The sequence below is a fragment of the Ictalurus punctatus genome, chromosome 12, assembly GCF_001660625.3.
Source record: "Ictalurus punctatus breed USDA103 chromosome 12, Coco_2.0, whole genome shotgun sequence".
NCBI lineage: Eukaryota > Metazoa > Chordata > Actinopteri > Siluriformes > Ictaluridae > Ictalurus > Ictalurus punctatus.
In genome coordinates this window covers 10,239,444-10,260,628 of record NC_030427.2, presented here as the reverse complement: position 1 = coordinate 10,260,628, position 21,185 = coordinate 10,239,444, and the positions used below count along the sequence as shown (strand labels likewise).

Here is a 21,185-nt window from a genome sequence, read left to right as displayed (position 1 = left end):
CAATGTGATTTACAACTGACACCAGTTCAGGCAGTTGACAGTTGACAGTCTTGCTTAAAGCCTCAGCAGTGGCTTTCTGGTGACTAGCAGACAAATAGTTCAGCCAAAAATATATGTTATTAAATATTTTCCTTACCTCAAATGTGACTAATGGTTTCCTTCATTAGTTTGTACTGGAAGAAAGGATAGCTCATATCTAACGGTTTAGTATTGTACTTAAATTATCACACACTCACCTAAAACCATGTTCCGTTATTAAATCACGTCAAACAGACTTCATTCAAGCATCAGTTACAGGTAAGTGATTGGAAGCAGTACTGTATGAAATGAAACAGATGATAATACAGTTCCAATTTGTACATTTATTATTAATCCAGTGTTATTCTGCTGGGAATCTGGTGAGGAAGTGATGGTCAGAGAGTTCAGTCACAACATAATATCTTTGTTTTTATTTACGCTGACTACAGTCAGGAAAAGCAGACAAAATTACACCATAATGCACAGACTGAATCTTCCACAGAAAATATTATGCACTGTAAATCACTGTGTTATCAATTAACAGAAAGCATTGCGCTCAATCACAAGTATGTATGACCATGTCTTTTTTTTTTTTTTTTCTGTTGTTGTTGTTACACAATTGTTAAAAGGTAGTTTAGTAGTTCTTGGGAGCGCTAACACACTAGAAGGTTGTTGTCTTTGCTTGGTCTCTAGAGAAATGTAGGCTACTTCAGAAACATAGGAGAATTGACTTAGTGTTTATTAACTGTTGCCATGACAATAACTGTTGGGAATCGAAAGATATTTCCTCCAGTAATGCCATTATGATATGAGACAATTTCACAGCATCCACAGAGAAACAACGACTGTCCATGTTTGATTGATCACAGCAATAACATTAAAACAAATCGAGTTCTTGGCAGATATAACATCACGGTGGTGTCCTTGATCTGGAAAGTTATGATTTGTAAGTTTCGGCTACTGCCAGATGTTATTCCTTTTTTTTTTTTTTTTTTTAAGTATCCAGGGTTCATTGTTCCTAGAGATCTGGGCAGACATCTTTGAGAGTTTGGGAAAGCTGCAGTAGACTCAGCATCGTGTTTTCAGCACTGTAGTACATTAATTTGCCACCCCGTGGATGCTCTAATGCATTCCATGGTGCTGCTGAATGGACTCTGTGTTATAAGGCAATCAGGCTTACTTCATTAGTCAAATGCTCCTTTCTAGCATGGAGTGTCAAGATATATAAGCCACCACCAACACGGCAGGAGCAAATTAGCCACGTGTTAGACCATATGTGCCAACACTTGTGTCCCAATACAAAATGGCAGTTCAGAGACAACGACGCATAGATTCATCAACAGTGCTTTGAGATTGGTCCAAGGAAAAGGATTACAAGGATTACATGTTATATTTATAAGTTGCAGCCAATTACTTTTAACTTCCCTGAGCAAAAACTCTCTAAACATCCACATAATTCTGACTAAGATTTTTCTCTTTAGTCTTCAAATTTAGCGGAATGTATAAGACAGAAGTCATTCACATCAGCAGAGTTGTCGAAATGTAAACATCAGAAGTAAACAAAATGGCAGTGGTTGTACAAAGCACAGTTGTACAAAATGGCTTCTTCACTAGCTATAAAATCTCCTAAAAGAGGGCAAGGACCAGAAGTTCATGTTCACTGAATAAGCACCGTTCAAGCTTCCCTTTTTCATGCTCTCACCCCAAATTCACAGAAGATGCGTTGTGTAAGAGTCACATCATATCATATCATCGTCATGTCAGGTCAATTCACGCAGGACGCGTCTCAGCTGCATATGAACAGGACAGGCAGGAGAAAGTTCAACAGCACACATTGATTTTTAATCTGTTTTTGCAACTCCAGCATTATCAGTTATGAGTAGATGAATTTAAATATTTCGCGTTTTTGTGTTTTGTTTTGAGAGAGATATTAGGCCACCGGTTTAGTGTTTCTTAAAGGAATAAGCCTAGTTTGAGAGCTACCAGAATCCACACCCCCATCCATGTCCCTCTCAACCACGCCTCCTCTCAGCCACACCCCCTCTTAGTCAAGCTGAGCAAACTCTGCCATTCTGTAATTCATCTCACCAGTCGCTCATTACCTCCTTAATTTCCAGTATAATTGTCCTTCAGCTTGTACATCACATTGCTATACAATATATAACAGAATATAATCTGCCCCAGACTCCACTACAGTAGATGCATAGCTACTTTTAAATTTTTTTTTTTGCAAACTGTCATCAAAAGGGTGGTAATGTAATGGAATGGATGTAAAGCATCCAAAAACCAACAACAGCTCATGTTGCTAAGTCTTGTTTGCTCTCGACCCTTCATTACTAAGTCTTTTTTGCCGAAAGTAATCTGCCAACTGTAAATTACAAAGCCGTTCACCTAAAAACGTGACATGATACAGTGGGACAGTGAACAACAGGTACATTTGTGTTTATTTTGTTTCCCCATGTTGAGGTAAAATGAGTACCATAGCGTACAAACACTTAGCAACTACAGGCTGCATAATGACATTTTTGTAGATTGTTATTTTAAATAAAGTACACAGTGTATATAAAGTGTGGTTTTATGATTTCACTGGCTTTCTGTGGCGTTTACACTTGACGCATGACCAGGAGTGGGGAAAAACCCCACACGAGCAAACCCGATAAGGATGTTCACTGAAACGCTTCTAATCTCTAAAGTGCCAGGGTGGATTGAAAAACTTTAAAAATGGATTTGAAGTTGAAATTGATCTGTGATGTTCAGTTACACGTGACGCTTGACATGATGTGTCCAGTGTGAACTGGCCTTGAGTGTCAAAACATACTGACAAAAATAAAACATGAAAATACTCAAACAATTCTGGGATAATATTTCGATATTTCAATATTCAGTGCATTGAAATATTGCTACTTGGACTGCCGACTGTGCATATGAATATACAGTATGAAACTCAGAGCCAAGACATGGCTCAGAAAATGCTACAACGTCCATTAGTTATCTTTAAAACATGTGTTAAAGAAACATCGCTCCCTCATATCAACATTTCATTGTTAACTTTGCCGGAACTCGGCCATAGTGATACTAATACTTCCAAGTGCCACCAAGACTATCGGCCGTCTTGAACCAGACATTTAAACGGGCGTGGTCCTGCGGTTAATGACGTCTTTCGTGCCTTTGGCGTAGCTGTTGTGAACTTGCAGAAAGTTGGGTGGTTCTGGGTAGGGCCCGAATGCGCCTCCTGACCTCAGTGGGTGTTCTCGACCTAGAGTGTACATGGAGATCTCACCTAGAGGCAGTGCGGATGCCGCCATCTTCCGTCCGACAGGCGAGTTATCTCGAGACGGCTCGGTGGAATGCGAACTGGAGCGAGAGCGCCGCCTACGCTGCCGGTAACTTGGGATTCGCATGTACGGTGAGGACGATGACACACCGGTTTTCATGAAGTTGCGCCGCTTGACGTGCACTTCCTTGTTTCTCTCAATGTAGATGTTGACTGCGAGCACGCCAACAGCTTCAGCCACGATGAATGACAATGCGCCAGAGTAGAAGGACCAACCGTAGCTGTATTGGTTCTTCTTGTCTTCGCCTTTCTTGTCGCTGGGGTCGCCGACGTTGCTTGAGATATACACGATGATGCCTATGATGTTGCTCAGACCTGGTAAAACACCATACCACATATTTAATGTGGTATATAACATTATTGACATTAAAAAAACCCTTCAAAATCTGTGAGTATAGCACTCTTTGAAGATTACAACATAAAATCTTCTGTAGCAGATTGTGTTCTCCATGTCATATAATACAATGTTCCATACAATGTTAAATCATGACCAAAGAATTACTTCATGATATGCGTTTTTGTTTTCCTGTGACAGCAAATTCAAGCTAAAAATCGTACCATGTAAAGCTGGCTTGAACCCACCACAGACCCAAGTTTTACCTGCAGCCACAAACAAGATGCCAGCACTAAGGAGGATGTTGTTCCTGCCGCTGTAAACTCGTCCTACAACCACACACACTCCTCCCAGTAGCAGCAGGATAGTGCTCAGGATGGGGAAAAGGCTGGATGCTCGCACAATCCCTACACAAACAGCAAACAATCATGTTAGATTCTCTAGAGCTCAAGGTTCAACTACGTTCCATCCGGGACAATTTGATCTCTGATATATTATTGTGTAAGACGCATGAATCTTCAGTTCATTCAGTAATGTACATTAAAATACTGTTTAAAAACATTTACAGGGATTTCCACATCAAATTCCCATCTATGCACGGACAACTGCCATCAGCAAGACAGCCCCTCTTTGGGAAGGCTCATTTTCCATCAATATTGTTTTAAATTGCTAATAACTGAAATAAATATGAGATTAATAATATTTTAAAATAAGGTTGTATTGCTATACATCCAAGGAAACAGTCTGAGTGAATGGGGCAGTACTGTAGAGTAGAGAACAGATCAGGTATACACAGAGTTCTGCAGGTTTGTGGCTGATTTCAGTTTTCCTTAAAGCTAGATTTTACAGAATAATGTTCTATTTACAGCTATAACTGTATACATGAACGTGCTGGAACAAACAGGGCTCACCACCACAGTAAAACTGCCAGGGATGTTAGATATTTGTTGTATGATGATATCATGTAGCCAGTCTATTATTAGGATTAGGATAAATATTAAGATATTTGCTTTCTAAAGAGGCATTTTCATGTTTTCAGGCTTTTTCAGGACCACTTAATTAACATCTGAGAAACACCTTGCTAGCTAAGGTAATAAAATAAAATAAAATAAAATAAAATAAAATAAAATAAAATAAAATAAAATAATTAAGGGCAGGTATACTTCGAACTCATCAACGATCGAATCCACCACCTGCCCTGTATTTATTAATTAATTATTATTATTTATTTTTTTTTACAGAAAATGACTAAGAATATGTCACAGCTGTTAAAGTAACATTCAAGTCATTTCCTATACACACACATAACCCAGGAATCCCAGAGATTTGTATTTAGGGTTCAGATTTGTTTTTTTTTTGTTTTTTTTATCTTAAAACTGTAATCCATAAATTGATATTATGCGTTTAAAGGCAAATCTCACCCCGAGCAAGTTCAATACAAAGAAAAAACAGTGGTGAAACGAACGTTTATTAAACCCACTATGGGGGAAAAATATTTTACTGTGTTGTGTATACAGTATAGTTAGATCCAATATCCAAAATTCATACACAAACACTTTTGTCAGCTTCCAAGCTCCATACTTATTTGACTGTATTTACTCTCCATTAAAAAAAATGCAAGAAGGTCACTGACGACTCAAAATAAAATTGTGAGGTTTACATTCACATCGTTGACCTTCTTACACTATACAGTAATCTGTCCCATTGGTTTGCATACCATGGAATAATCGGTGTCACACAATCTATACTTTGTGTCCGGTACAACCGAAAAATTAACATAGTAGAAATAATGCACTGCTCTGATGTTTCTTTTTAACACAAACCATGAATTTATGACATGACGTAGCATCCTATAATCATGACCTAGCCAATGAATTTGTGATATTTCATGCCTGGTATGAAAAAAAACTCATTCTTTGATATATGACTGTGAAAGGAAAATACTATGGAGGGGAAGAAGGGCAGACTTACGCAGGATGTACTCAGAGCTGTCTGTATCATAGTCATTATCCTCAGGGAAGTGATTGATCCGGTAACAGCTTCCTTTGTTGATTCCTGTGAGTCAGATAGTTGTGATTCAGCAGTTATGTATAAAGTACCCAAGAGTCACCCTACCCACCCCATGTAACCCTTCCCTCTCCCCTCCTCCAACACCACCACACACACTTCAATATTATGGGCTCTTTTCTGTGGATTTACAGATCCAATTAAATCAATTGGAATTTCAATTCAAGGTAGTAACACTACACACTGTGGAGCTTTATTTGGGGTGGGTGGGGTGTGGGGTCCTCAGTGAGCATCCAGTGAGCAGCAGTTCTATAGGCAGAAGCACCTATTTGATGAGAGAGGTTAGAGGAGAATGGCCAGACAGGTTTGAGTTGACAGGAAGGCTATTGTTACTCAACCACTCTTTACAACCATGATAAGCAGAAAAGCATCTCAGAGTCACACAACACTCCAAACCTTGACCAGATGGGCTACAAAAGAAGAAGGCCACATCACCTTCCACTCCTCTTGGCCAAGAACAGAAAGCTGAGGCTTCAGTGGTCATGTGTTATGCATTCTAAAACACTTTTTTACTCAACACGGTTGTAAAGAGTGGTTATTTGATTGAACCCTTCCTGTCAGCTCGACCAGTCTGGCCATTCTTCTCCTGTTCTTCCTATTCTTAGCAGTCAGGAGTGAACTTTTGAAGTTTGTGAACTTGTATGAAAGCATAGCTCCATTTGTTTACACAGACATGACATAACCTGTTTCACCACCTATTCAAATATAGTATATAGTGATGAATAAAACATTTCCTTACGACCTGCTGTAATGATTATGTAAAAGTTAATCCAAATAACACACTGCTCCTTCCTGTTAAACCACAGTGAAGCCTGGGCAGCTGTGTTGCACTGGGAACATTTGAAATTAAGCAGTTTATGCTCATTTGATGAATGAGTCACCGTTGGTTTTCAGGGAAGTGATTTTCACCAAAATGGCTCTCGGTAGTATCATAGTGTCATAATGTCATAATGTGAATTCCTTGTGTACACATAGTGTGTGTTTTATCACATACCATATACTGTACATAATGACTTTAATCAAACACCATGCTGTGACAGTGGTTTCACTGTCATGCATAAAGCTGAGCTGAGTCCAAACCCTTGAATGTGCTTAATGTAGTTGTGTGTATTGTATAATGCATGCAAGTCCATTTACTGTTTCAGTTCACTTGTTATTTGTATGCAGTGTGTCCTGTTTATATATTGCACTTTATGCCTTAAAAGGAATGACAGTGCTTGGGTAACATTTTAAAGAAAACAACAACAACAATGTTTTCTTAAGGTTTTGAGCAACCACCAGCCTCCAGAACAGCTTCATTGTGCTTTAGAATTGATTTTACAGTCTCTGTAACTGTACTAGAGTGAACACCAGTATTCCAAAAGATATGCCTTTTATGTGTTTTGATGATGGACTTGCTCCAAAATCTCCTATAGGTTTTCAACTGCCGTGAGTTCTGGTGACTGTGAAGGCCGTAAGACATCATTGAGCGATCCAGGAGAAGTCATCCTGAAAGAGACCACTCCTACCAGAATGGAAATGTTCCATGTTTGTGTCTCAGTTTTTATATGTTTTATTTAATTCTAGTTTTCTTTTTGTCATTATAAATGATGAACATTTTTCTCTTAGTTTTTTGTCAACAAACAACCAGCATTTTCTGGGCCAAGCACCCAGCCGCACATTCACAGATGTGCTACAATTGTTGCAAAGGGATTCAAGAATGATTTGCAGTCATATGGTGCATTGAACTCATCTCGACCCAGGGAATCCAGAGGTGTCTGGCTTTAAAATTTTTGACACACGGTTCAAAGGTTATGACCATAAAAGTACTTCCAAATTAGGCCCAAATTTGTCCCAGTGGTGCCGCTAGATTGTTGGCAGCACTTGGCCCAAATTTGGTCAGAATGTTCTTTAGACGCTTCACTAATGGTGTGCCAAGTTTTACAACTTTGCAACAGATATTTCTAAGGGCTGCCATAGACAACCTATCCAGAAGAAGACAAAGAAGAAGAAGAAGAACAAGGACAAGAGGAAGAACAAGAAAAAAAGGTAGAATAACAACACACCTTCGGTGATTGGTCCCCTAATAAAAATATACAGTGCCCTGCCACATGGGAGGGTTTTTGAGCATGAACTGCCCATTTAAGGTTCTGCCACAGCATCTCAATTGGTTCAAGTCAGGACTTTGACTAGGCCACTCCAAAACTTTAATCTAGCTTTTTTTTGAGCCTTTCAGAGGTGGACTTACTCCTGTGCTTTGGATCATTATCTTGCTGCATAACCCAGTTGTGCTGAGTTTCAACTTATGGACTGATGATCAGACATTCTCCTTTAGCCTAGGCCCTGATGCAGCAAAGCATCCCCACACCATCACACTTCCACCACCATGCTTGACTGTAGGTATGATGTTCTTTTTGTGGTATTCCATGTATGGTTTACTCCAGATGTAACTGAACCCCTGTCTTCCAAAGAGTTCCACTTTTGACACAGGTGAGTGACATCAGACCACAGAACATTTTCCAAAAAGGTTTGAGGATCATCAGGTTTGAGGTTTTGGCAAAATTCAGACACGCATTATTGTTCTTCTGGGCTAGCAGTGGTTTTTACCTCGCTACTCTTCCATGGATGCCATTTTTGTCCAGTGTCTTTCTGATAGTGGAGTCATGAACAGTGACCTTTATTGATCCAAGAGAGTCCTGTGGTGCCTTTGATGCTCTTTTGTGACTTGCTGGATGAGTCATTGCTGTGCTCTTGGAGGAATTTTGGAAGGTCTGCCGCTTCTGGGAAGGTTCACTACTGTGCCGAGTTTTTCCATTTGGAGATAAAGGCTCTCACTGTAATTCTCACTGTGATTCACTGTGACACTGTGAGTCGCAGAGCCTTTGAAATAGCTTTGTAACCCTTCCCAGACTGATGTATTTCCATCACCTTCCTCATTATTTCTGGAATTTCTTGAAATAGTTTGTTACTGGGTAAGATCTTTTAACCAACTTCATGCTGTTGAAAAAGGTATATTTAAGTGTTGATCTGATTAGACAGGGTTTGCAGGAATCAGACCTGGGTCTGGGTAATCAGAGCTGTCACAGGGCAACAAAAATCTGATGTTTTCCCTCCAACAGAACGTGGAATAGTTAATGTCACTAAAAGATCGTCTGGCAGCGTGGAAACTACTGCCAAATGTGTCTCCATGGGTTCTGTCTACCGTAGAAAAGGGTTACCGGATCCAGTTTAGAGCTCGACCCCCCCCCCACCCGGTTCTGAGGTGTGCTCACCACAGTTGTCAGCACAGACAAGAGCCCGACGTTAGCGCAGGAAGTAAGATCCCTCTTGGGCAAAGGGGCCATAGAACAAGTACCCCGTTCCCTGAGGGAGGGAGGTTTTTACAGCCGTTATTTCCTAGTCCACAAAAAATAGAGGAGTATGCGGCCAATTTTAGATCTGCGTCATACAGTCTCTTCGGACGTACAGGTTCAAGATGCTGACACCCAAACTTATCATATCATATTCAGTTTGAGGAATGGTTTGTGACGATAGACCTAAAAGGTGCATATTTCCACATAGAAATATCACTCGCTTTGTCCCCTCGCACCTTCACAAAGTGCATGGATGTCACTCTGGCTCCATTGTGACTCCAGGGCATCCGTCTATTAAACTACTTGGATGACTGGTTAGTTCTAGCACGATCCAGGGAACTGGCAGTTCAACATCGAGATGTTGTTCTCGCCCACATGAAGAGCTTGGGGCTCAGTTTGAACCACAGAAAAGTATGCTTTCCCCAGTGCAGTGGACAACTTTTCTCTGGGTTATAAGGATTCTACTACAATGAGGGCGTTTCTATCCCCATCATGCTTAGGGTCAATCCTATCAACACTGAGCAAGATAAAGCTGGATCTTGGGAGACTATTGGAGCTTATGGACCTATTGCACAGGAGACTGTTCAGTGGTGGCTGAGAAGTTGGGGGTTTCGTCCGAGGACGAAAGACGGGTTTCGTCCGAGGACGAAACCTCTGAGAGTAATCAGTGTCACGTGGCAATGCCTACGTGCTCTGAGAATTTGAGTGTCCCCAGTTTCTAGCCTTGGGTCACACTCTAGGGGTGTCTCCTTAGCGCAAGACGGTAATGACAGACACCTCCCTCATGGGCTGGAGCGCGGTCTTAGACAGCTGTCCAGCTCACAGTCTCTGAAGCAGCCCTCATCTGGAGTGGCCCTCATCACTCAAGTGGCAGCTTTTTGTCTTGTGGTGTGAGGAACGTCAGCTAGACCCAGTGAACTGCGCAATAGCTACAGCCCTGAGTTCTTACAAGAACGTTTCTCAGCGGGGTGTGCTCCTTATACAATCAGGGTTTACGTGGCCACCATTTCAGCCAGCCATGCCCCTGGTGATGTAGCCTCTGTGGGGCAACATCCTCTAACTTTGAGGTTCATGCGTGGTGTCAGGCGGCTGAGACCCATCTGCAGGCCGCTCATACCTTCCTGGGAGCTTTCTGTGGTCTGGAAGGTCTGTCAGGGGCCCCATTTGAGCCCTTAGAGTCAGCCTCTGAGAAGCTTCTGACTCTAAAGGTAGCTCTTCTGCTGGCCCTGACATCTCTCAAGCAAGTAGGAGATCTACAGGCTATCTCTGTTGCCCTTTCCTGCCTTGACTTTGCCTCTGAATTAGCCAAGGCCTTCCTGTATCCTATGCTGGATTATATTCCTAAGGTGCCTACATCGGCTGCCCACCCTGTGTTGCAGACTTTCTGCCCTCCGCCATTCCCCACACCGGAACAAGAGAGAATGCACCTGCTGTGTCCAGTAAGGGCTCTCTGTACTTATGTCCACCGCTCCAGCCAGTGGCATAAGTTGGAGCAGCTGCTGGTTTGTTTTGGTGGCAACAGTAGCGGTGATGCTGTGTCAAAGCAGAGCATCTCTAATTGAATAGTGGAAGCAATCTCTATTGCTTATGAGGCGCGTGGTCTCGCTACGCCTCTGGGCATAAGGGCTCATTCCACTAGGGTGGTCGCCTCCGCGAAGGCTTTGTCCAAAGGGGTATCCTTACAGGATGAGTGTGCTGCTGCAGGGTGGTCTATGCCACACACATGCATTTGTTATTACAGCCTGGATATTCATTCCCCCCTGGGCTCGAGTGTCTTGCAGTGACCCTCAGGCTTGTGTCTTTTTGAACATGCTGTACCCTCGGTATTCTCGTTCCCATAGTGTTATGCTAAACGTAACGTCAAAGTTCCCTTTAAAAGGGAACATATGGGGTAACCCTGTTCCCCGAGAAGGGAACGAGACATTGTGTAGCTTTGTCATAGCAGGGCAGGCCTGTGAATTGCGTCTTCGATTCAGATAATAGAGGCTGATGGCGCGGTTCACAGGTGCCATATTTATATCACACGACACGCTTAATTGCCACATTGCCTGATCATGGCAGGCTTATAAATAGGCATGATTTTACACAAGCTTCAGATACCAGTCGCACACGAGAGGCGCTCCCCATACTGTTATGCTAAATGCAACGTCTCATTCCCTTCTCAGGGAACAGGGGTAACCCAGACGTTTTTTCTTGAGTAACTTCAATAGAGAGAGAAAAAAAGAGATGCTGGTGAGGGAACCACTGTTTACAGCCATTATAATGTAAGTGATAAGTGATAAGAATTGACTTTTTAAACAGAAAAACTGAAAACATAAAACATACAGTGCATTGTTTTTTAATTATTAAAATTTTTGGGGGGATCATCAATAAGTAAATGACCAAGTATAATATTTTTCAGCTCATTTGTTTAATTGAGTTCTCTTTATCTACTTTTATGATGTGTGTAAATCTGATGATGTTTTATGTCACATTTATGCAAATATATGAAATTCTAAAGGGTTCACAAACTTTCAAGCACCGCTGTATATATAAAGATGATGTTTATGTCAAGCAATAAAGTTAATACTTGAAAGCTGCTATTCCATGTCAATTCTCTCTCATATCATCAGGTTTTATTAAATCCGGTTTTCACGCTGTTAACTTGGGTAAAGATGGGATGGCTTTCATCTGTCTCCCCGATAATATCCTGGACTGACGCTGGATCTGAGGCTCTGCTGTTATTAAAGGAAACACACAGACTCTCTTTTCCCACACTTTAAAAAAAGATAGCAATAATATGGTGTTGTCAAGTAATTCTTATTGTGCACCATATTATTAAAGGGCAAATCCGGCCTTACAGATGTCACATTTAATGTCATATTAGCTCATATTAATTCTAAACTGCTGAAAACTTGGCAAAAAAAAAATGCGAATGGACCTGTGAATGATCTCGGTCATGTACGGTCATTCACTAATCCTGAAGACTATGTAAAAATGATTAGGGAGGGTGTTAAGAGTACTACTGTAGAGTGTTTGTGTGTATGGAATGCCAGAAGGGCCAAAACAACAATATTGTATGTAGATTTGTAGAGGTGCAATGAATAATCAATAAAAATGGTAATAATCAATTATGAAAAGCACTGTCAACAAATTTCATTATCAATTAGTTGGTCTGCGCCCAGCACGGGACATGTTTACTCATTGTGTTACTTCTGTACATACCAAAAGTTGTGTCCCAAATGACGTTATATACACTTACACTATGCACTAAGTACTATACCATTTTAGAAGGGTAGTATATGTTTCACGTGGAACACTAGCATTTTTTCCCCAACCGGAAGTACAAGCCACATGATGGCAAGGCACATGATGTCAAATGTATGTAATGCACCACTGCTAGCTTTAGCAGAATACCCAGAGTCAATGAAAAGAAATTTCTTCAGTTTACTGTTTATGTCAATGTTACATTTTATGCAAAACATGACAGCGGAAAAAAGTGTGCTACCCAAATAGTGTCCAAGTCCTCTAAGGCATGAGAGCATTTTCTATTTTATATATATATATATATATATATATATATATATATATATAACAAGTGCGGAGACAGGACAGAAACCAAAACAAAACACGTGTGAAGTAAACAGAGTCAATTTCAATAAAGACCGGAAAAGTGGCGCTTCAGGCCCTTCATGCGCGCTGAATGCTTCGGCACACGGCGCGAGGGGAAATCAGTGCCAATTGCGACCTTAATTTTTTTTGTAAAAATAAACAAAATTGAAATCATGAATGCAGCTGTCTATCTTAGTGACAATCCTTACTAATGCTAAATGTAGTTAGCATGCTAACTTTTTCCTTGCCACTGTTGCCTCTGGCTTGCTCATAAGGGATAAATGTAGATCTGTATCTACATCCAGATATCTGTAAAGCTGCTTTGTGGCAATGTCCATTGTTAAAATATAAATCTAAATATAATAAAATCTTTGTGTGTGTGTGTGTGTGTGTGTATACCATACCATAAATTAGAAGTGTAAGAAAAGAATAGTATAGTAAAATAGTACAGTAAAATGAATTTGTTTGTAAGGGCAGGCTCAGCTCATTTAAATTCATCTAGATAAATTATTAATTAAAACTTATGCATGTGTGAAAGCCGGTATCGCCTTTCCACCAGTTTACCACAGTGAACCACATGAGTGCCGGATTCTAATAATTCATTCATGGAGTCTCAAGGAGAGATGCTGACGTTCCTTTATCAGCTTTATGCATAATACAAGCAACGAAGCAGCACAGCGAATGCCATTAGAAAGTAGTGAGTCATTAGAGTGTCATTAGAGTGAGCGCACAGTCCTACTGTTGTGTCAATTGTAATGCACAACAATCAGTTTTATAGCAACTCCTGTCCGGACCGTAGGGGAGTTTCCATAGCAATTGGAGACCTGTGGTTGCTGGGCAACAGCATCAACTACAAGATAACTGGAGATAGCACAACCTTTGAGGTGCTCTTTTTATGTCTGTGAAAAGTCAGCAATAATTAATTACACTGCCCAAATAGATAGATAGATAGAAAGATAGATAGATAGATAGATAAATAAATAATAACAATAATATTTATTTATTTATTTATTTTAAATCAAATAAAATCAAAGCAAAGTAACATTCTAATAACACGATTTTAGAGATGTTCACAATATAGTAGTGTGGACATGTTGACATTTTATTAGGTACACCCACCTTGTGCTTACACTTATTGGCCCTTCTATCAATTACCCCAAGCATACAAGTGTACTGTTTAAATATATACAATTGTTGACTTTAGTCTGCCAAAGTACTGCTGCTATACACATTTTGTTTGTCCCTTAAACCCCAGCAATCACTGGAAAAAGACCACCATAAAACATAAAACACAGTGCTCAAAAAACATATACAAATATACAGTACTGAGTCTTAAGCACCCTACTTTGTTGCATTATCAGTCAGTACAAAAAACTTTTTACATTTCCAAATGTTAGTTTTCCAGCACAAAATTAAATGTTACAGAAAAATGTTTGTATGTCAGTAAAGAAAGTAGGATATTACATAAGAGACCACTTTTCAGACAAAAAAAACAACAACAAAAAAACAATAACAAGAACAAGAAAAAAAACATAATGGAGGTTGCTGGGTTTTGCTGCAAAAATAAGAAGCAAGTGCGACTGGAGCTGGTTTTGCAAGATGCTCAATACAACTTATAATAATAAATTTAACCAGTAATATAAGTTATAATATGTTAATATAGTAATAATATAATAGAAACAGTAATAATATAACCAGATAATTTCCTTATAAAACTTCACAAATTGTACCTGAGACTACAACTGTTTTTAAAGCAAAGGGTTGTCACATCAAATATTGACTTTATTTATGTATATATGCATATATAATTTCATTATTTTGAAGGCATCTTTGTGCTACAGCATTTCAAAATTTATTCAACTAAAACATGTTTCTCTATAAGTAAAGTTTTACCATTTCAAAATCTGGTTAGCCCCAAGAGTACAATTTAATTCCATTCCATCTGTGAACATTTTGACAGCCAGTATATAATTACAAACTGAATTGATTAGGTGTATATTCATTTTGCTATGGCATGTAACTATCCAGTAACTTGATGAAAGCCTGACATTCACCGGATGAGGAAATCACATTTAGCTAGTAAGGTTTTAGACATGTTTAGGCAGACTGTTTTATACCGTGTGTTATAACCCACTATCTTTGGGATGGGAAGTTTTTTGTGTGTGTGTGCTGTGCCATATTCTATGTGCAGGTCCAAACTCCCCCCTAGAGTTTCCTCCTCTAGCCTGCCTTGATCCCGCCTCCCAGGATGACATCACTAAATGGCGGCCATATTTAAAGAGGAAGAGGAGTGAGAATGGTGTGGGATGTTGGAGGTGGTTACTTGTGTTGGTGGTTTAGAGAGTGTGTTCGATTGTGCAGCTTGTATGCTATATTCTGACTGCTGTTCTGGTTTTTGACTCTTGCCTGGTTTTTGACTTTGAGTTCTGTTGTCCCTGTATCTGTTTATGTGTATATTCTTCACCATTGTATATATGATTCACTTGGTTCACTGGCAGTAGGGGTGTGGCTGCCATTTCTTTTGGGAGAGGGTCCTTTTGTCTCTGTTTTTAGCTTAGCTAGTTAGGGAAGTATCCTTTTATTTTCTTTGTTATTTTCCTTTTAAGTAAACTAGCTACCTAACAATAGAATTCTTTTGTTTCGTATTTTGGCCTTGGCCCACCCTGAAGTTATGCCTGGTTTGGTTCATTTGTACAGTTATATGTATTTAATTGTGTGTGTTACAATATACCACAACTTTTTTGAACAACCCTGTTTGTGTTGTTATTCCTGGCTCCCTCATATTAAAGGTCAATTTCATTTGAATCCACAGGTTGGTTACTAGCCAGCCTAACCTAGACTGGGCCGTAACACGTGCTTTTCCCCGCCTAGGAAACCACTTATCCAACATGATCGCTGCAGGAAGACAGCCTATGCAAGATTAAAAAGTAAATAAAAACATTTCCACTTTGTTTCAGTGAACTATGTAATAGGCAGAAAAACCCAATTCTGGCCAGTAAAAATATTCTTCATTCTTTGTTGGTTTGTCAGAATTCCAACAATCACAGGAAACTTTATTATACATTTTCAGTGTGATACTTAAAGAAAAGTTCTCCAAATGTTATCCAGCGTGAAGACAGACCATAGTTTGGCTCTGGCCAATCAAAATCAAGTTCTCCTAAAACTCCAAGACTCAAACTAAATGGGAAAGAAAATTTTATCTGCTACTATTTTAAATATTTTTAAATCAGTTTAAATTAACTTATAAGTATGTGTTAAAAAAATATTGGCCTTGGTCTGTCAGACTTGCTGGCCTTGTGATGTGTAAATGTCATGAAATCTGTAAGGGAACTCTGAACTACAGTTCCCAACAGTCACTGCTTCATTGTCACATGACCACCTGCACCTGATTCACGTTGCGTGTAATTAGCACTCTTGTATATAGTCACAGGTTGTAATGCACTCTTTGTCTCACGTTATCGTCTCACTATATCTTTGTCTATGCTGCTGTATTTTGTCTTTGCCACAGTATTTTGTTTCCTAGTTGTAGAGTGTTTCGTATGTTTGTTTGTTATTAAATGTTTAAGAATCTGCGCTTGCTTCTGTATCCAACTTTGTAACGTGACAGAATGTAAGACCTACAACAGAAGCAGCGGATCATCACGAGATACCTGGGCTTCACTCTGCCACCTATGTTCACAGAGAACTATGCCACGCCACGCCAACAGGAGGAAGAGTACCAAACTGCGCCACGTAAGCAGCAGGAGGACATGGAGGAGTCCGGGTACAAGTGGGAGCCTGTTAACTGGGCTGGTACCATCTCCCACCCTCCTTCCCCTATTATGGATCTAGTCCAGCAAAAGGAGTCAGCGGAGAAGGTAAGTCAGCCTCCCTGCTCGTCTGAGGACGCTGCTCAGCCTTTCGGGTCAACTGAGGATGTTCCTCAGTCGCCCTTGTTAGCTGAAGACGTTGCTCTGTCTCCTGACATACCCAAGTGCCCCCCTCTGTTCGCCATCCCCGTGCACAATGCGGCTGTGCTTGCCTGCTCCGCTGAGGAACTCACCCTGCTTTTCTGCACTGCTGAGGGCATCGCTCGGCTTTACCGCTCCGCTGAGGACGTCGCTCTGCCTTCCTGCTCGGCTGAGGACGTCGCTCTGCCTTCCTGCTCGGCTGAGGACGTCGCTCTGCCTTCCTGCTCGGCTGAGGACGTCGCTCTGCCTTCCTGCTCGGCTGAGGACGTCGCTCTGCCTTCCTGCTCGGCTGAGGACGTCGCTCTGCCTTCCTGCTCGGCTGAGGACGTCGCTCTGCCTTCCTGCTCGGCTGAGGACGTCGCTCCTCTTCTTTGCTGCGCGCCGTATGTCACTCCCCTTTCCTGCTTCATGGAGGGCATCGTTTCCCCCTCGTGCTCTGTGGAGAGCATCATTCCTCCCTTTGGCCTCGCGGAGAACCTCGCTCCCCTCTCTGGCCTCGCGGAGAACATCGCTCCCCTCTCCTGTCCTGCTGAGGAAGTTGTCCTGCTGTCCTGCCCCGCTGAGGACGTCGCTTTGAGCTCCTGCCCCGCTGAGGACATCGCTCTGAGCTCCAGCTCCGCTGAGGATGTCGCTCTGCTTACCTGTTCTGCTGAGGGCGTCGCTCTGCTTACCTGTTCCACTGAGGACGTTGCGTCGCTTTCTTGCTCTGCTAAGGACGCCGCTCAGTCTCCTGGTTCAGTTGGGGACATTTTGCCCAGGGGACCAGGACCGCCAGAGGGAGGGAGTGTATTTTGGGCGCTCTGGGAGAAGCGCCCTTTGGGGTGGGGGGGTTCTGTCATGAAATCAGTAAGGGAACTCTGAACTACAGTTCCCAACAGCCACTGCTTCATTGTCACATGACCACCTGCACCTGATTCACATTCCAGATAATTAGCAGTCTTGTATATAGTCACAGTTTGCAATGCACTCTTTGTCTCACGTTATCATCTCACTATACCTTTTGTCTACGCTGCCGTATTTTGTCTTGCCACAGTGTTTTGTTTCCTAGTTGTAGAGTGTTTCGTATGTTTGTTTGTTATTAAATGTTTAATAATCTGCGCTTGCTTCCGTCTGTACTTTGAATCGTGACAGTAAAAGTCATGGCACATTAGAAAATCTTCAGTGCAGGGATTATTGTATCTAATGTTAAATAACCTTATCATTAAATATTATTAAGATTAGTTAGCTACATACAAAGTGCTTAATAAAGTGAACTTTTTAACTTGAAATTTTGAGAAGTGTGTGTGCTTGTGCAGAAATATGTATGTTATAATGGGTTTTTTTTTTAAATAGCTATTTGGCAAAATGTTTAAAAAAGAGATTTAAAAGGTACAATAGTTGATTTTCTTCTTACTAATAATACAAATAAGCTGGAAATAAACAAAAACATAAAAAATTATGGTTTAAGCTGTGACCTCAGGACAGAAGTATCACATGGCCGAGAAAACACGTTTGGAAAACTGTTACGATCCAGAATGAACGTTTGTGTTTACATGGTCCTCCTGTCAGTCATTTTATAGACCCTCCCTCACGGCCTTTCACTCCACCCCTTAACAGCATGCTAATACCACAACCTAGTGCTCATAAGAGCTTATTACGAAGAAAAAAGACAGCGACTGAACATGTGACACATTTTCAAGTGCACCATACAACGCTATAAACACGCAAAGTCCGGCTCATGATGATCCATGAGAATGGTCACAAGTTCAGTCGCTGTCGTTTTTCTTCGTAATAAGCTCTTATGAGTACTAGGTTGTGGTATTAGCATGTTGTCAATGGGTGGAGTGAAAGGCTGTGAGGGAGTGTCTATAAAATGACTGACAGGAGGACCATGTAAACACAAACGTTCATTCTGGATCATCATGGAACATCATGAGAATCCTTGCTAATGCTAACTCTAGTTAGCCTAATTCTAAGTCTAAGATTAGACTAAGTCTAATGAGCTGTATCATTTATTAGTTCTATTTATCTCATCTATTGAGAATTGAGTTTGCATATTAAAAAAGACCCTTATACACAGTGTCCCAAAAGTCTCCATATATAGGTGAGAGGAACACCTTTTTAGCGAAATGTCTTCTAAAAATTTTTCATACTTCATTTATATTATAGATATTTTCAGATGGCCTTTTAGAATGCCTTTGACAAAAGTAGAATGTATTTAAATCATTGCCATGGCTGGATGGGGAAGCTGTCACAAGGCTGCAATAACAGGAAACATGGCAAGCACATCACACATGACACGGTCAGTAAACTTATTAACAAATTCAAAAAGACTGGAAGTGTTGCAAAGCAACCAAGAAGTGAACGTCCACGAGCATCCAATGACGAATGCACAATCAACGTAGTGCTGGTATACATAGTCCCATATATATGGAGACTTTGGAGACACCCTGTAGACTCATAAAACCAAGCAATATTTAAGCTTACAGAATAATAAGGCTCTCTCTGTGTCTGGAGATGATTTATTTATAATTGTATTATCCGGTGTCACCCAGATGAGGATGGGTTCCCTTTTGAGTCTGGTTCCTCTCAAGGTCTCTTTCTCATATCGTCTCAAGGAGTTTTTCCTTCCCGCCGTCGCCTCTGGCTCGTTCATTAGGGATTGAATTGATATATTTCTGTAAAGCTGCTTGGGACAATGTCCACTGTTAAAAACACTATACAAATAAAACTGAATTGAATTTAATTGAAGGATGCAGTAGGCAGCGCTGCTGTCTTACAGCTCCAGGGTCCCTGGTTCAATACTGTGCTCGGATTAGTCTCCCTCAGTTTCCAGGTTCTCCGGGTTCCTCCCATCTCCCAAAAACATACAGGTAGATTGCCTACGTCTCTCTCTCTCTCTCTCTCTCTCTCTGTGTGTGTGTGTGTGTGTGTGTGTGTGTGTGTGTGTGTGTGTGTGTGTGCATGGTGCCATGTGATGGAATGGTGTATTCCCTCCTTGCAGAGAGTGTTCCCAGGATAGACTCCGGATCCAAAGACCAGGATAAATTAGTTACCGAATAGAGGAATGACTGATGTGTTTGGTCACTTTCTGTCAGTGAGCTTTACTACCTGGAATAGCAAAATGCTCTTCACCCAGACAGAAGCTTACAGCATTAAAGTCAGGGTGAACTGTTACTTGGAATATTAAAACACCATAAATCCCCCATTCAGCTAAGTGTATTCAAAATCCAGTTTTACCTTCAATACAGCAGATCCTCCAGAGGCCAGAGTGTGTCAGGTCTCCTCTGGTCTTTTTAGGCTGCAGCAGGTTTTCCGCTTCGTCCGCGCTGCTGTTGGTGGCGTTACACACGTACGCGCGCGAGTAGAGCCAGTAGTCCGTGCCGATGGCTACCGTCATGAGACTGAAGGCAGTGAACGCGCCCAGAGCCGTGAGAAGAGTCTGAACGCCGCGGTCACAGCGAGCCATGGCGGCGGACTCATGCTCATCCGGCACGCGCTGGCATCAGCATTCGCGCGCTTCTTACCACAAACGCACAGCGGACGCACGTGCTGAGCCTGAATCCTAATCCTGAGACAACCTGAAGCGCTGAAGTTGAAAACTAATTGGATTAAAAAAATAAAATCAGTCTTTTTTTTTTTTTTAACTGGGATGGAAAAATCTGAGCACGTCGCCAAGCTCAAAGCGCGCAATGGGTATCAGCACAACGGACAAGCGCACGCGCGGATCCTGAAAAGCGCATTCATTCCGAGCGCTTTTTGCAAAATAAAATAAAATAAAATAAAAAACTCTAACAATAAAACATCGAATGGATACAAGCCGAGCGTTAAGTGCTAGAAAACTTCTCCCCGTGCTCTCGTGCGCTCTTGTTCTGCCTTTCCACACCCCGTTTGTGAACTGCGCGCGCTCGGGTAGTAATAAGCACAGACGAGTCACTTTGCTGATTCGGTTCTTTCAAACGAATTCCTTCAACCCATTCAGTCTCACTGCGTGACTTCAGTATTACTGCTGCTCAGTCTTTAACCCCGGCAGAACACTATTATGTTATGGTCATGACTGTGATAGGCACGTTGATTTCTTTTCTTTTAAAAGACTAGTCCACTTTATTAGGATCACTTGTACACGTGCAAATCCATGGGGTTATCCAATCAGCTAATCATCTGTCTTGCAGGAGCACAATGCATAATATATTTGCGGATTTCAGAAACTGATGATCTCCAGGGATTTTCACATGCAACAGTTTACACTGAACGGTGCTATAAAAAAAAAAATAATAATAAAAAAACCCAGTGAGCGGCAGTGAAACACGTGACATGAACTGACAGGAAGGCTACAGTAATGCAAATAATCACTCTTTACAATCGTGGTGAGCAGAAAAGCATCTCAGAACACACAACATACCAAACCTCACAGACTCACCAGTTTGGCTGCCTGGTGTTTTCCAGCCATGCAGCTTTTGATTCCATAGTCACGCAAACAAAACTTATATTATCACTAACGTTTCCCATTCATTTTTTATTCAAGAATTCATAGTATGCTTTACAATATTATTATATTACTATAGAGTCTAATGTGTATG

At 41.2% G+C, this 21,185-nt stretch overlaps 1 protein-coding gene across 1 annotated transcript; it reads right to left on the bottom strand.

Moving 5' to 3' along the window:
• Window positions 1-480: 480 nt before the first annotated feature.
• cacng4a (calcium channel, voltage-dependent, gamma subunit 4a) lies at window positions 481-20,502 on the bottom strand. The gene is made up of 4 exons (XM_017482163.3): window positions 19,846-20,502; window positions 5,658-5,741; window positions 3,953-4,093; window positions 481-3,667 (listed from the first exon to the last, which is right to left on the bottom strand). The coding sequence occupies exons 1-4, from the start codon at window positions 20,072-20,074 to the stop codon at window positions 3,144-3,146; spliced, it is 978 nt and encodes a 325-aa protein (XP_017337652.1). The 5' UTR covers window positions 20,075-20,502; the 3' UTR covers window positions 481-3,143.
• Between the last annotated feature and the right edge of the window lie 683 nt (window positions 20,503-21,185).